The following is a 16,812-nucleotide window of genomic DNA, read 5'->3' as shown; positions in this document are numbered from 1 at the left end:
CAGGAGCAGGCGTCAGATTGCTCCATCATGGCTGGGAAGGACGTGGTTCGCAGATCTGGTGAGGATGTCATCTTCTCCTCCATGGAAGTTGCTTTGTCACAGGGATCTACTGTTCATCAAAATCTAGATTCTCTGAGGCTGACTGCGTGGAGATTGAAGCTTAGTCCTTGCCAAGAGAGGGTGAGAGTTATGGATACTCTCATTCAAGCTCATAAACCGGTTACTCGTCGCATCTATCATAAGGTGTGTAGAACCTACTTATTCTGGTGTGAAGAACGTGGATTTCCCTGGCTTAAAGTCAAGGTTGCCAGGATTCTATTGTTTCTCCAGAATGGTCTGTAGAAGGGTCTTTTGGCCAGTTCCCTGAGGGGACAGACTTCGGCCTTGTCTGTTTTACTGCACAAGAGGCTCCCTGAGCTTCCAGATGTTCAGTCTTTTGTTAAGGCTCTGATTAGGATCAGACCTATGTTCAGATATTCGGCTACTTCTTGGAGTCTGAATCTGGTTCTTAAGGTTTTGCAACGGGCTCCGTTTGAGCCTATGCATGAAATTGACATTAAGTTGTTGTCCTGGAAGGTTTTTCATCTACTGGCTATTGCTTCTGTGAGCAAAGTATCTAAGATTGCCGTCTTGCAATGTGAGCCTCCTTATCTGGTGTTCCATTCGGATAAGGCTGTCCTACGTACTAAGTTATGGTTTCCCCTAAGGTTGTATCAGACCGCAACATCAATCAAGAGATTGTGGTCCCTTCTTTGTGTCCTAATCCTTCTTACTTCACAATTTGGACGTGGTTCAGGACTTAAAGTTTTATCTTCAGGCTACTAAGGATTTTAGACAAACTTCTTCCTTGTTTGTTGTCTATTCTGGGAAGCGTAAGGGTCAGAAGGTCTCTTCGACTTCCTTATCTTTTTGGTTAAGGAGTCTTATCCGCTTAGCTTATGAGACAGCAGGACATAAACTTTCTGAGAGGATTACGGCTCATTCTACTAGAGCAGTGGCTTCCTCTTGTGCCTTTAAGAACGAGGCCTCTATGGATCAGATTTGTAAGGCGGCTACCTGGTCCTCCTTACACACTTTTTATAAATTTTACAAGTTTGATGTTTTTGCTTTAGCTGAAGCAGCCTTAGGGAGAAAGCTTTTGCAGGGTGTGGTGCCCTCAGATCTCTTTTTGTCCCTCCCATTATCACTCAGTGTCCTCTAGAGCTTGGGTATAAGTTTCCCAACAGTAAGGAATGAAGCTGTGGACTCTTCTTATATTAAGAAGGAAAACATAAATTATGCTTACCAGATAATTTCATTTCCTATAAGGAGAGTCCACAGCCCCCGCCCGTGTTCTCCGATAGGCGGCCCCTAAATTTATATTTTTCTTCTGGCACCTTTTATACCCTGATATTTCTCCTACTGTTCCTTGTTCCCTTGGCTGAATGAATGGGGATAGGGGAAGTGGGAGAGGTATTTAAGCCTTTGGCTGGGGTGTCTTTGCCTCCTCCCGGTGGCCAGGTTCAGTATTTCCCAACAGTAAGTAATGAAGCCGTGGACTCGCCTTATACAGAAGGAAATTAAATTATCTGGTAAGCATAATTTATGTTTTTTTAATTAATGTGTGTTAATATGTATATGTGTGTATGTATGCATAAATAATACAACACACTAAAAAGCGCCCCACACTCTACACCAATGCTCACAGTATTTGAACATCAAGTGTAACAATAAAAGGATATGTGTTTAGTGAATGACATCCAAAATTCCAAAGATTCTTTTCACAAATCACATAAATGGGTTGCTGCCACCACTGATACACGGTTCTAGAACCGGATAAACTACAGAAAAAGAAAAAGAACAGAAGCAGGGTACATCCCCTCTAAGTGTAATATGTACGTTTCAAACAGATTTTATTAGACAATACAATTTCACACTCACAAGATCCAACCTCTAACGTGTGAGGTATGTTTAAAGCACTGGGGAACAGCTCATGGGTCTCTCAAGGCAAATTAGCTGCAGCTCTCAAATACAGCTCACTCTGTCTGGAAATCCGGTTAAAGTGTCTCACTATAGTTATAGAGGTCTCCACTCACAGATTCCAGGGGCTCCTCAAATCCCGGTACCGTCCCCAAATAGATTAAAATGATCCATATAATTAAAACAAACAGTTGATTGTAAAACAAAGTTTCGTATAGCTACCACCACGCTCAAACCTCAAACAGCTGTTTCGCAAGTACAAAGCCGGCTGCTTGCGAGTGCTGAAGCAGATGATGTGACGACGTGATGCGGTGGGCATGGCCTTACGCATTTTGTAGGGATTCCCCCTACTTCGTCAGAGGCTGCCCACTAGAACCACCATTGCATCTTAAATAGAGATCCCTAAGACCGTCCTATCTTTGAAACTGCTCTGGGATATATCTGAAGCCATTTTTGTTAAGGGAAAATGTATAAACACATAAAGTTCATAATATCTTTGATCAAACTTTATATTGCACATTAAAAATCAATTACCCATAAATAAAATGAAATTCATATCGTATCATTTAGTCATTTAACGATAAGAATTTCATTTTATTTATGGGTAATTGATTTTTAATGTGCAATATAAAGTTTGATCAAAGATATTATGAACTTTATGTGTTTATACATTTTCCCTTAACAAAAATGGCTTCAGATATATCCCAGAGCAGTTTCAAAGATAGGACGGTCTTAGGAATCTCTATTTAAGATGCAATGGTGGTTCTAGTGGGCAGCCTCTGACGAAGTAGGGGGAATCCCTATGAAACGCGTAAGGGCACGCCCACCGCATCACGTCATCCGCTTCAGCACTCACAAGCAGCCGGCTTTGTACTTGCGAAACAGCTGTTTGAGGTTTGAGTGTGGTGGTAGCTATACGAAACTTTGTTTTACAATCAACTGCTTGTTTTAATTATATGGATCATTTTAATCTATTTGGGGACGGTACCGGGATTTGAGGAGCCCCTGGAATCTGTGAGTGGAGACCTCTATAACTATAGTGAGACACTTTAACCGGATTTCCAGACCAAGTGAGCTGTATTTGAGAGCTGCAGCTAATTTGCCTTGAGAGACCCATGAGCTGTTCCCCAGTGCTTTAAACATACCTCACACGTTTGAGGTTGGATCTTGTGAGTGTGAAATTGTATTGTCTAATAAAATCTGTTTGAAACGTACATATTACACTTAGAAGGGATGCGCCCTGCTTCTGTTCTTTTTCTTTTTTTGTGTATGTATGCATGTGTGTGTGTGTTAATATGTGCGTGTGTGTTAATATGAGTGTGTGTGTTAGTATGTGTATGTATGTGTTAATATGTGTGTATATATGTGTGTATATTTGCTTCTTAATACAGGGAGAGTCCACAGCTGCACTCATTACTTGTGGGAAATACTGAACCTGGCCACCAGGAGGAGGCAAAGACACCCCAGCCAAAGGCTTAAATACCTCCCCCACAGCTGTTTATCGCTCTATCAGATAGGACTTCTATGTGCTAATCTTTCTACTTGAGAGGAGAGCGAATCTGAGAGACAAATCCTTTTTCTCTTGTTTTTATATAAATTTCTGAATTCTTTTTATTAGTTGATATTTATAGACACACTGAAATATATTTGTAAGAACCAGAATATGAGTCAAACTATATAGTGTTTAAACTGTTGCAATACTCTTTACAAGGCAAAGCAAATTGTAACTTTTTAACTAGCCTTATTCACAATAGAATTTCATTCAATTAACACAATGAGATTCCAAGATATTTAGCTGCTAACATTCAAGCAATACAATTAGCTATTTAGCCACAATTTATCCTATATAATTCCAATTTAAAACATCAGAAATAGTATCTATTATCTATGCAAAAAACAATTGTCCTTTGATAATTTATCTAAGTTGAAATAAATTCTTAGTTACTTATAATTTAAACCAATTCTGAGTTATAAATCTATACTTGCAAAGATAAACCACTTAGCATTTATTATTAGTTTTACAATACATGGGCTATGAAGTACAATGTTAAAATATGATTGGTCCTTAAGTCTGCTACTTACAGCAACAATGGATGTTTGTTTAAATATTTAGCATACAAAGGGCAAGCTTTAAACTATCTAGGACTATGAACAGGAATCCAAAATATAAATATGCTCTTTAAATCTATCAGTTGTAATTTAACTGCAGCGACTATGCATATATTTTGTTTTAAATATTTATCTGTAATTAGCAACCTTTTATATACTTTATCAAAAATAAAAAAATCGATATCCAGTTTCCAATATTTCTCAACAGGTCCAATCTCACCTCAGAATACCAAAATTGGAGTGTTGTTGCATATGGAGAATAAAAAGTAGCTATTTGCTTATAATAACTGCAGCAGTTATTCATCCAGGGTTTCAGCAAAACAGTTTACCAGACAAAATTTAGCCAAAGTTAGCCAGCAGCAGCCTCCTTTTTCTCTCTATGCTTGGGGTTAAATCATGTGATATTACCCCACCCCTTTGTTTGTTCAGCACCATCATTGGTGAGATTGGAAACGCACAACGGAAGCTTGTCTCGGATTGGCCCTTCTAGCTTATCCCTTCTCATTGGATACTTGGGAGATCTTATTGGATTGGCCCTGGAAAATTTAATTTTTAACAGCCAAAGCCTTCTGGCTGTAATACTGGATTTTGGCCATTGGGGGGCAGCATGACAAACAAACAGCTATACAGTCCTAACATTCATCTCTGCTACATCTTAAATATCTCCCTATATAATGATCATTTAAACAATACTATAACATTGCATTATTCACTTACAATATTAATTATAGATGGGGTAGTATCATATCATTTTCCTGGTTACCCAATACCAAACATATTATGTTTTTAACATTATATTATATCAAAGTAATTTATACTGCTAACTGATTAGCTTAAAATCCATTTAAAATAGCATTTGGTTATTTCTTTTCTCCCTTTCATTCATATAAAAACCACAGCATATATCCTATTCAGTACTGCACTGCATCCCAACATGAATATAATATATTTCATATTTCTAATAAATCCTGAATGCATGAATCTTGTCTATGGTCTATATTCATAGGACATCTTGTTATTATATGTCTGAAAAATAAAGAGATACAGAGGTTATTATTCCGACACAGTTAAACATTTTAGACCGACTAAAATAGTCACCTATCAAGCTTAGCAAATACTCATGTAATATAGGAAAATTAGACAATCTCCCAAATTTCTATATTCATGTATAATATGTTGTCTGAATATATATATATATATATTCATTTGATTATCTTGACTACATGAAGATATTATTCCTTTTGCAAGATTTATTTATTATTTATTTTCTTTGTTACACAGAGACTTTAAATGCCAATTTGTCTGTTCTCTGTACATGGAAAACTCAAAAGGAGATAATTTACACATAGGTGATACAATAATTTCTTCTTTCCCTACGAATCTCATTAGGCCTCAAAGAAAGATTCCAGACATCTCGTCCCCATTCACTGTATGAGGTCATCTATCTGACAATCTGGCTCTCAGATGTTCTGTTAATCAAGAAAGGGAAACTTCATGTTTGATCCAAGATTTATGATATACAAAATAACATGGCCATTTCTTTTGAAACAATTTGTCTTTCTTTGAAATGACAATCTGAGATTAACTATGCCAACTGTCTTCTGATCAGTGAGAGAGGGGGTTTAATTTACATACAGTGACCTTTTGGATTTTTACAAATAAAGTGAATTATTTTATGTACATAGCCACATCACCATTAAATAAAAATAAGTATACCTGTGTATATCATCTAATAATATTTCAAATACCTTGACACCAGTGTCAGGATCTCCGCTGAGCCTGAGTTATTCAGGTGGTTTTTGGAGCTGACTCAGTCCGGGCATGTATCCAATCTGTATGGGCCTTCCTAACCTAAATGGAGTGACCTGCCTATCGCCTTTTCTCAGGCGTTTGATTCAGGATCTTATAGGATCCATGGGTACTAGAGGCTTCTAGTCCAGGGCAGTTTTCCTGCTCTTGATCCTTTCTTTCTGACAGGGAGAGTACCTAACGGAGTGTGAGGTTTGGGATGTTTTTCAAACCGCCTTTGCTTTTTGCGCCCCATAGAGGGAGTGAAATCCCGTCCTAGTTGGGACCTATGGTTCTTATAGTCGGCTCTTTATGTCTCCTCGTTCCAGAGGGGGACTATAGAGTACTCTCTACTTTTATTGTATGGGAGGAACAGTGTAAATCACTGTCGAGGATGGATATCATGCCCTTTCATTCCTCCCTGAGTTCCTGTTCCTCTGGACTGGCCCTTTGAGTACGTTGGTTTGTTCAGTCTCGCTACTGATTCTAAAATTTGTTAGGATCTGGGGTTTTCTTTTGCCAGTGACCAGAACACAGATCGAACGGTAGCTCCCCTTGTCTTGGTGATTCTGGTTTAATTACCGTCTTCTCATCTGATAAAGGTATCTTGGGGATTTCATCTGTCTTCATCTGTTTCCTGGATGCTAATTTAGTCTTCCTAGACAGGTAGACTTTTCTTGTTTTTTTTGTGAAGTTAAGAGTTAGCTTCATCAGATCGTGCCCTCCAGCCCTCCTTCGGACCATCGCTAGCTCTGTGTTGAGGGGTGATCATTGTCATGGGATCCAGATGGAACTCATTCCTTCTGCAAGGACTCATCTCTGATGAGGCTCGGTGCGGGCTGAGGCAGTGGAGTGGCACTGTCTAAATATGTCTAAGCATATTAACCTGGACTATGGGTGGAGTCAATAACTCTTCAGTGTACTTGTCAGGATCTCCCTGTTTCTGTGGGACATCTTCCTTTTTTCACCTGGGGCGGTTTTGACTTCGGTCACTTGTCCGTCAGGCAGGTGAGGGGGTAGATAAGGGGGCCTGGAAGATCAGGAGGTCTTTCCCTCCCTCCCATTCTTCCTTTTCCTTTGGATCTTCTGGCAGTCTTTCTGCTCTGACGTTTTATCGACTGGGTTCGTCCCAGTGTAAGGATTCTAGCCGGTCTTATTTTGCTGGCTTGAATCTCCTTCTGAGTTCGTGTCTCCCCAACTCTCAGGGTAGTATCTCGGTTTGGTAATGGGCAGAGGCCCACTGCTGCTCGCTGTCAGCGACCCTCTCTTCAGGGGTGATGATCCAGGTCGGATGTTATCAGTTTATCTGAATTATAACTGGTAGGGACGCCGAATGAGAATCTCTGGACATTCCGTCTCTACTCCAGTTTACCCATTATGGGTCATGGGGCTGCTTGGATTGTGGTTCCAGATCTAGGGTTTCACCTCAAGGAAGGTTCTTTGTGGGAGGGATATGCTGGATCAGGGTCTCTTTGCTTCCTCTGATCCTTTTTGCTGAGGTGGACTGCGAGAGATCGATTAGTTCTTAACCGCAGAGATTATTTTTTTCGTGGTTATGGTCCGCTCCTTAGGGCGCGGAATCTGGTCCCTTTTCATCTATGGTAGGTGTGGAGAACCCTTCGACTGTAATGGAGCGGGAGCCGTCCTGGCACACTATTCAGCCTGCCAGGGTTACTTCCTCCAGGATGTTCTGGAGTAGGCCTCTTAGCTGATTCCGTTTTGGGTCAGTTTTGGCCCTGTCTGTTTTTCTTTTTGGCACCAGAGGCTCGTTGAGCTTCTGGATGTACAGTTTTTGTTATGGCTCTGACTGCGTTCAGGCTGGTGTGTAGTTCTGATGCTCTTTCCAGGGATCATTGGATCATGATCTTCTGGTCCTGGCATCGGAATACCTTTGTTCCTATGTATGAGGTTGTCTTTAAGTTGTTCCTTTAGAGGTCCTTACGTCTCTATATTACTTCTGAATGCAGAAGTCTCCAAGTTTACGGTCTTACAATGCAACCCTCCTTATCGGGTGTTGCATGATAATAAGGCTGTCCTTCGAGACTAGTTAGGTTTTCTCCCAGGTGGTGTTAATTCACACATTTCAGCGGACAATTTGTGGTCTATTTTTTATATCCTATTCCTTCTTCGCGAAGGAAGGTTTTTTCATAACTATAATTGAACTGTACCTTTCATTTCTATATTCAGGCTAAATAGAAATGGACAGTTCTTTCTGTTTAGTTATGTCTGGAAAGCGTGAGGGTCAGAAGGCATCTTAGCCTTCCATGTATCGTCTGCTGGGGATATGAGTCAGCAGGACGCAAGCTTCCTCAGAGATTTTCGGCTTAGTTTTTCGAGCAGTGTCGTCCTTTTGGGCCTTTAAAATGAGGCCTTTATGGATTAGTTTTTGTTGGGCGGACTGCTTAGTCCTCCTTACCTCTTGTTTCCAAAATTTTATTTGAGTTTTGACTTTGCTTCTGTTGAAGCAGCCTTTGGGAGATAGGGTTTTTCAGGCAGTGGTGCCTTCAGATGGGGTCTGCCTTTTCTTTTTGCCCTCCCGTTAGCATTCAGTGTCCCCTGTAGCTTGGGTATAATTTCCCACAAGTAATGAATGCAGCTGTGGACTCTCCCTGTATTAAGAAGGAAAACATAAATTATTCTTACCAGATAATTTCCATTCTTTCTGTACAGGGAGAGTCCACAGCTCCCGCCCATTTTCTCAGATGGGCGGCCCTAAATCTTGTTTTTCTGGAACCTTTTTCACCCTGATATTTCTCCTACTGTTCCTTGTTCCCTCGGCAGAATCACTGGGGGATGAGGGAGGTGGGGGAGGTATTTAAGCTTTTGGCTGGGGTGTCTTTACGTCCTCCTGGTGGCCAGGTTCAGTATTTCCCACAGGTAATGAATGCAGCCATGGACTCTCCCTGTACAGAAGGAAAGGAAATGATATGGTAAGCATAATTTATATATATTGAGACTCATTTCTAAGTGCCATCCTGTAGGAAGCATATAGTATACATCAGCAGTATAAGCATGGAGCCCCTCCAAAATAGGAATATAGACCCCAGTAGTACAGTAGAGCAGGTTCCCAGGCAGACTGACACTGTGGGAACGTACAGAAAATAAATAAAAAGTTCTGCCTCTGGATATATAAATATATATATATATATATATATATATACACTGTAGGTATAGGTGTAGATATATATTTTACCAAAAAACATCATATATATATATATATATATATATATATATATATATATATATATATATATATATATATATATATATATATAAATATGTATTTATGAATAAATAAATGTATGAATAAGGTTATTTTTTGTGCACCATTGAAGTCTATGGGGAATATGTTAACACGATCATGATATTCAAAGTTTGAGTTTTTGCACACATCAGGTAAAGCACAAGAGCAAAAACGTTTTACTTTCAACTTGTTACGGAAAGCTTAATAGAGTTATCTTTAGCTCCTCCAGTCACAGCGTCTGCTGTAAGAGGGTTAGCTCCACCTTCAGCTATATTATATTTAGTAAATGGTCCGGGAGGAGCCTTCCATTGCTTGCACACATATAGACAGAAAGACCCTCTCCATACATACTAACAAATGATATCAGAAAGGACAATGCTCTCACATTCAGCAGATAGCTATACAGAGAGAGAGAGAAGCGCTTACCCAGGAACAAACGGGACAGCTCAGTCGTTTGTTCTTTGGTTCCCCACCCTCTGGGAGCAGCCTCTTTTAGCTCAATTTTGTCTTTCAGAGAAAAGAACTTTCCTGATTTATATCAGTCTGATACAACCTAAAAAAGACGGTCCATGACTGTCAGGATGATGGCCTGTAGATATATAGATGAGGCAATGCCTTAGCAACTGTTCAGTGATATACAGTACATAAAGGGTTATGCTCTGTAGAGACCTTAAAGTGAATGTAAACTTTCACGAATGAGTGCCCGGTTTTTAAAAATTATATTAAAAACAGGGGCACTTTCAGCGGTTTTGTTAAAATACTTACCTTTTCTTCTTGCAAGCCGGAGCAGCGATTGCCCCACCCGCAGCTCGTCTCTTCTTACGCCAGCAATGACGAATCCGCGTTGTGCCGTTTCTAATATTATTGTTTAAAAACGGCACACATTTGTGAAAGTTTACACTCACTTTAAAGGGATAGGAAAAATTTTCTTTCATGATTTGGGTGAACATACAGTTTTAAACAACTTTACAGTTTACTTCTATTATCAAACCTGCTTCATTATCTTGTTATCCTTTGCTGAAGGAACAGCATTGCACTACTAGCAGCTAGCCAATCACAAGAGACAAATGTGTGCAGGCACCAATCAACAGCTAGCTCCCACAAGTGTAGGATATGTGCATATATTTTTTTCAACAAGGGGTACCAAGAGAATGAAGCACATTTGAAAATAGAAGTAAATTTAAAAGTTTCTTAAAAATGCATGCGAATCCGAATCATGAAAGTTTAATTTTGACTTTCCTATCCCTTTAACAGTAAATGGAGCTGGCCATTGCTTTCCAGGCAATGTAAGATTTAGGTAAAGAGGTATTTATTGACACTAGAGGGGGCAGGAAAGTTATCACTCTGAAGGGATAAAGGAAACAAGATGTTTTAGTGGAATACAGGTTATTCTCTACATGCATATAACAAACAGGATAATACTCTCTTGAGATCTAAACAGAGTTATGCAATAAGTGATAAAGAAATGGGGATTCTCTGTTGCTCTTGAAAAAGGCAAGCAGTGTTATGCCATGGGCAAACACAGTGCGTTATTCTTGGGTATACAGGAACGTTTATGCCCTGGAGGGATTTAGGAAGCAAGATGCTCAAGATGGATACAGACAGTCTGATGCTGCACAAGGATTCAGACAGAGTAATGTGCTGGCATGGAAATTGTGCCCTGGAAGTAGGGTTGCCATCTTGGCCATTTTAACCTGGACAGTTATGAGTTACACATGCTGCAGGGTTTGCACAGGGTTTGCACAAAGGAACATGACTAGTAACTAGTCATGAGCTATTCAGAGGCCAAATACATGTTCCTCCCTGCACACCCTGCAGTATGTGAAACATAACTGTCCAGGTTAACATGGCCGAAGTGGTAACCCTTTCTAGCAGTATCCACGCGTAGTGATGCTCTGCAGTTACACAGACACATTAATGTGTAGATTTTATAATAAGGCATATGGACAGGATGATATTCTAGAAACATGCTAGGGACACATTCTAGAAAACTAGAAAGAGTGATTTTGTATAGGCTTTCTAGCCAGACAGATAATTGCTTTGGGAACAGAAATGGAAGTGTGCTCTGTAGGTATTATATGACATTCCCATTGTCTTGTCAGGTGTATTGAGCCCTTCATCATATAATCTATCCTTATTATGTGTTTTCTGTTCTCGAGTCAGAACGAGCCGCCAGTCTGTGACCTGACCCCTCTGCCCCTGGACGAATGGGAGAGATCACGAGATGAGTTCACATTTGTCAAAAGGCTGGGATCAGGAAATTTTGCCCAAGTGCATGAGGGTTACTGGAAGGGACGTATCCAAATGAAGGTGGCCATCAAAACCATCAAGCATGGTGAGCAATGACAAGGGTTAAGTGACAGATCACTCAATGTATTATGGGTCTAAGGACCAAGATACCAACTCATCCATGTTCTTATAATATCTGCACAAAACACTAAGCAGTCTTAAGACAAAGAGGCCTACTTATCAAGCCGTCAACTTACTTGCATTCGACGGCACCAATACGCTCACCTGACATCGCCTAACATTGCGGCCGCGGACCTGAATACGCTCTCCTTATTTATATAAAAAGCTGTCAAAAAGCAGTGCACCAAGTACGGGGCGATGAGCAGCGGACTGTTGTTAACTAACAGTCATCGATCTCGCTGCTATTCGGCTTTTTCCCAGCTTTATTTATATACTGTCACTAAACACCGCCACTATCCTAAAATGTTTAACACCTATCCCGCCGCAACTTTAATAAAGGTATTAAACCCTATCCCGCCGCTCCCGGAGCCCACCCCAATTCTAATAAATTTATTAACCCCTATCCCGCTGCTCCCGGAGCCCGCCGCAACTAAATAAAATTATTAACCCCTATCCCGCTGCTCCCTGACACCGCTGCAACTCTAATAAACCTATTAACCCCTATTCCACTGCTCCTGGACCCACTTACTAAACCTATTAACCCCTAAACCGCCAGCCCCCCACATCGCTATAAACTAAATTAACCTATTAACCCCTAAACCTAACAACCCGCTAACTTTATATTAAATATTAACTCATCCCTATCTTATAATAAGTTAAAACTTACCTTTAGAATTAAATTAAACTATATTAAACTATTAATTAACCTACCCTAACTGTTATACTAAAATTACATTAAACTATATTAAATTAATAATTAATCTACCCTAACTGTTATATTAAAATTACATTAAACTACAAATTAAATTAACTAAATTACATATTTAAAAACCTAACCCTACTCAAATAATTTAAATCTACAATTAAAAATTAAAAAGTTACAAAAAACTAACAACTCCATCTTCAAGACATCCGACGCAGAGCATCCTCTTCTTACGACGTCTTCTTCCGAATGAAGGTTCCTTTAAATGACGTCATCCAAGATGGCGTCCCTTAGATTCCGATTGGCTGATAGAATTAGAATAGCCAATAGAATGAAAGCTCAATCCTATTGGCTGATTGCAACAGCCAATGGGATTTTTTCAACCTTAATTCTGATTGGCTGATAAAATTGTATCAGCGAATCGAAATCTAAGGGACGCCATCTTGGACGACGTCATTTAAAGGAACCTTCATTCGGAAGAAGACGTCGTAAGAAGAGGATGCTCTGCGTCGGATGTCTTGAAGATGGAGCTGCTCCGCGCCGGATGGATGAAGATAGAAGATGCCGTCTGGATGAAGACTTCTGCCCAGTTGGATGAAGACGTTGGCCCGCTTGGATGAAGACTTCTGCCGGCTTCGATGAGGACTTCTGCCGCTTGAGGATGGATGTCGGCTCTTCAGAAACTGTAAGTGGATCTTCAGGGGTTAGTGTTAGGCTTTTCTAAGGGTTTATTGGGTGGGTTTTAAAGTTAGATTAGGGTTTGGGCTTTTGAAAAAGAGCTATATGCCCTATCTTTTACAAGATATGACGAGTCCATGGATATCGCCTCCTGGTCAGCAGGAGGAAGCAAAGAGCTCCACAGCAGAGCTGCATAAATAGCTCCTCCCTTCCTCCCCAACCCAGTCATTCTCTTTGCCTGTGTTAGTGATAGGAAGAGGTAAAGTGAGGTGTTTAGTTTAGATTCTTCAATCAAGAGTTTTTTATTTTTAAATGGTGCCAATGTGTACTGTTTTTTACTATAGAACAGCCTCTGCAAGTTATAGCCTCATGGCTATGGGAACTGGTGGGGTTTTAGCCTTGCTGTGCCTCCCATTATTGTGCTGCTCTGAGGTGAGGGTCTGAGAGATTTAACTAAGACACCTCTATCTTCACAGGACCTCAGGAGGAAGAGTGGACCTCTTGACACTGTGAGTTTTTTTCATGCTGTTCCTCAGCATGGAGGTAGGTGCAGTTTATTTTATTTCTGGGGCTCTGCAGCATATCCCAGATTTGACTGTGCTTTACTTTTCTGTCAGGAGCTTCCCTGCTACATTGTGTTGCGCCTCATCTAGGTACTAGAGTATGAGATCTATCATACATTTATTCCCCTAACGTTCTGGGAGAGACTATGAAGTGTTGGGGTATGATGGGCTAGACACTGTATAATATGTGGCTGGTTGTGGTGACAATATGGGCTTATCAGGCTGACGCTGGGGTACTCTACCTGAGGTCATGTTTGTTTTTAACTATCATAATAGGCTCCGGTAAATGGCAGTTTTTGAGGAGTTTGTGTTTACGCTCTCGATGGACGGGGCTCGATGTCCGCGCGCTTCCGCGCAGTTACTTCTCCATTTGTTCCATCTGGCATCGTTCCTCACGGCTCTTAAGTTCACTTGTTGTGAGAACAATAAAATATACAAGTGGTTTTAAGGAGCGCCGTGCGAGGGGTGATTGGCTCAAGCACAGGGAGACAGGTAGGAGCCGCAGCGAGGTGTCTGTTTTTTTTTCATTTTTTTTTTTGGCCAGTTAGTCTAACAACACAGGGAGTGTGGATAAGATAACTAAACCTCTTCTCTGATTTTTACCTATTAAGAGGGTTAGAGCAGAGGGACTATTTAAAGACACAGTATTATAGTCTTTATTAGTATTTCTGTTTCTGTGACTCGACCAAGTTTGCTTGTTTTTTCTGTTACCACAGTTTGTTAACATGGATGACATTGAGCAAAGTACATGTCCCATGTGTTTAGATGCCATTGTGGAACCCCCTGTTACACTTTGTCCCCCATGTATTGAGAAGGCCTTACAGTGTAGGGAAAACTTTTTCTTTAATAAAGATATATCTAATGAATGTCCTCAGACTGATGAAATTCAGGGTATGCCGCATTTTTCTCCCCAAGCGTCACAGCCTTTAATGCCCGCACAGGTAACGCCATGTTCTTCAATGGCGTCTGCTTCATTTACTCTGCAGGATATGGCTGGAGTTATGTCATCCACTCTTACAGAAGTTTTATCTAAGTTGCCAGTGTTACAGGGCAAGCGCAGCAGGACAGAGACCCACGTGGTTCCTGCAACTTCTGATGCCTTAATAGCTATCTCCGATATACCTTCCCAGGGCTCTGAATTGGGGGGGTAGGGAGGCCCTGTCTGAGGGGGAACTGTCTGACTCAGGAAGTGCATTACCCCCGACAGACTCGGACATCATGTCCTTCAAATTTAAACTTGAACATCTCTGCATGTTGCTACTAGAGGTTTTGGTGACTCTGGACGACTGTGACTCTATTGTGGTCCCTCCAGAGAAATTAAGTAAGATGGACAAATACTTAGAGGTCCCTTCTTATTCCGATGTGTTTCCGGTTCCTAAGAGAATTTCGGAAATTATCTCAAGGGAATGGGAGAGACCGGGTATCCCGTTCTCCCCTTCCCCTATGTTTAGGTATCAGTGTGAGTTCAAAAAACATAATTTATGCTTACCTGATAAATTCCTTTCTCCTGTAGTGTGGTCAGTCCACGGGTCATCATTACTTCTGGGATATTAACTCCTCCCCAACAGGAAGTGCAAGAGGATCACCCAAGCAGAGCTGCTACATAGCTCCTCCCCTCTACGTCACACCCAGTCATTCGACCAAGAACCAACGAGAAAGGAGAAGCCAAAGGGTGCAGTGGTGACTGGAGTATAATTTAAAAATTTAGACCTGCCATAAAAAACAGGGCGGGCCGTGGACTGACCACACTACAGGAGAAAGGAATTTATCAGGTAAGCATAAATTATGTTTTCTCCTGTTAAGTGTGGTCAGTCCACGGGTCATCATTACTTCTGGGATACCAATACCAAAGCTAAAGTACACCGGATGACGGGAGGGACAGGCAGGATCTTTATGTGGAAGGAACCACTGCCTGAAGAACCTTTCTCCCAAAAATAGCCTCGGAAGAAGCAAAAGTGTCAAATTTATAAAATTTGGGAAAAGTATGAAGCGAAGACCAAGTTGCAGCCTTGCAAATCTGTTCAACAGAGGCCTCATTCTTAAAGGCCCAAGTGGAAGCTACAACTCTAGTGGAATGAGCTGTAATTCTTTCAGGAGGCTGCTGTCCAGCAGTCTCATAAGCTAATAGTATTATGCTACGAAGCCAAAAAGAGAGAGAGGTAGCAGAAGCTTTTTGACCTCTCCTCTGACCAGAGTAAACGACAAAGAGGGAAGACGTTTGTCGAAAATCTTTAGTTGCCTGTAAATAAAATTTTAGGGCACGAACTACATCCAGATTGTGCAGGAGTCTTTCCTTCTTTGAAGAAGGATTAGGACACAAGGATGGAACAACAATCTCTTGATTGATATTCCTGTTAGTGACTACCTTAGGTAAGAACCCAGGTTTAGTACGCAGAACTACCTTATCCGAGTGAAAAATCAGATAAGGAGAATCACAATGTAAGGCTGATAACTCAGAGACTCTTCGAGCCGAGGAAATAGCCATTAAAAATACAACTTTCCAAGATAACAATTTTATATCAATGGAATGAAGGGGTTCAAACGGAACGCCCTGTAAAACGTTAAGAACAAGGTTTAAACTCCATGGCGGAGCAACAGTTTTAAACACAGGCTTAATCCTGGCCAAAGCCTGACAAAAAGCCTGAACGTCTGGAACTTCTGACAGACGTTTGTGTAACAGAATGGACAGAGCTGAGATCTGTCCCTTTAAGGAACTAGCGGATAATCCCTTTTCTAAACCTTCTTGTAGAAAAGACAATATCCTAGGAATCCTAACCTTACTCCAAGAGTAACCCTTGGATTCGCACCAATATAGGTATTTACGCCATATTTTATGGTAAATCTTTCTGGTAACAGGCTTCCTAGCCTGTATTAAGGTATTAATTACTGACTCAGAAAATCCACGTCTTGATAAAATCAAGCGTTCAATCTCCAGGCAGTCAGCTTCAGAGAAATTAGATTTTGATGTTTGAAAGGACCTTGAATCAGAAGGTCCTGTCTCAGAGGCAGAGACCAAGGTGGACAGGATGACATGTCCACTAGATCTGCATACCAGGTCCTGCGTGGCCACGCAGGCGCTACTAGAATCACTGATGCTCTTTCCTGTTTGATCCTGGCAATCAATCGAGGAAGCATCGGGAAGGGTGGGAACACATAAGCTCTCCCGAAGGTCCAAGGTGCTGTCAAAGCATCTACCAGGGCCGCTCCCGGATCCCTGGATCTGGACCCGTAACGAGGAAGCTTGGCGTTCTGTCGAGACGCCATGAGATCTATTTCTGGTTTGCCCCACCACAGTCCTCTCACACATCCTATCTATTAGTTGGGTGCAAGAGAATGACTGGGTGTGACATAGAGGGGAG

At 41.0% G+C, this 16,812-nt stretch overlaps 1 protein-coding gene across 1 annotated transcript in view; it reads left to right on the top strand.

Annotated features, from left to right (window-relative positions):
* PTK6 (protein tyrosine kinase 6) overlaps positions 1 to 16,812 on the top strand; it is a 179,928-nt gene that overhangs the window by 119,406 nt on the left and 43,710 nt on the right. The window contains exon 4 of the mRNA XM_053709691.1: positions 11,264 to 11,435. Within this exon, the coding sequence (XP_053565666.1) occupies positions 11,264 to 11,435 (172 nt within the window). The remainder of the gene's footprint in view (positions 1 to 11,263; positions 11,436 to 16,812) is intronic.

Source organism: Bombina bombina, chromosome 1 (assembly GCF_027579735.1).
Source record: "Bombina bombina isolate aBomBom1 chromosome 1, aBomBom1.pri, whole genome shotgun sequence".
Classification (NCBI taxonomy): domain Eukaryota; kingdom Metazoa; phylum Chordata; class Amphibia; order Anura; family Bombinatoridae; genus Bombina; species Bombina bombina.
The sequence above is the reverse complement of the archived record's forward strand: the minus strand, read 5'-3'. Positions and strand labels throughout refer to the sequence as shown.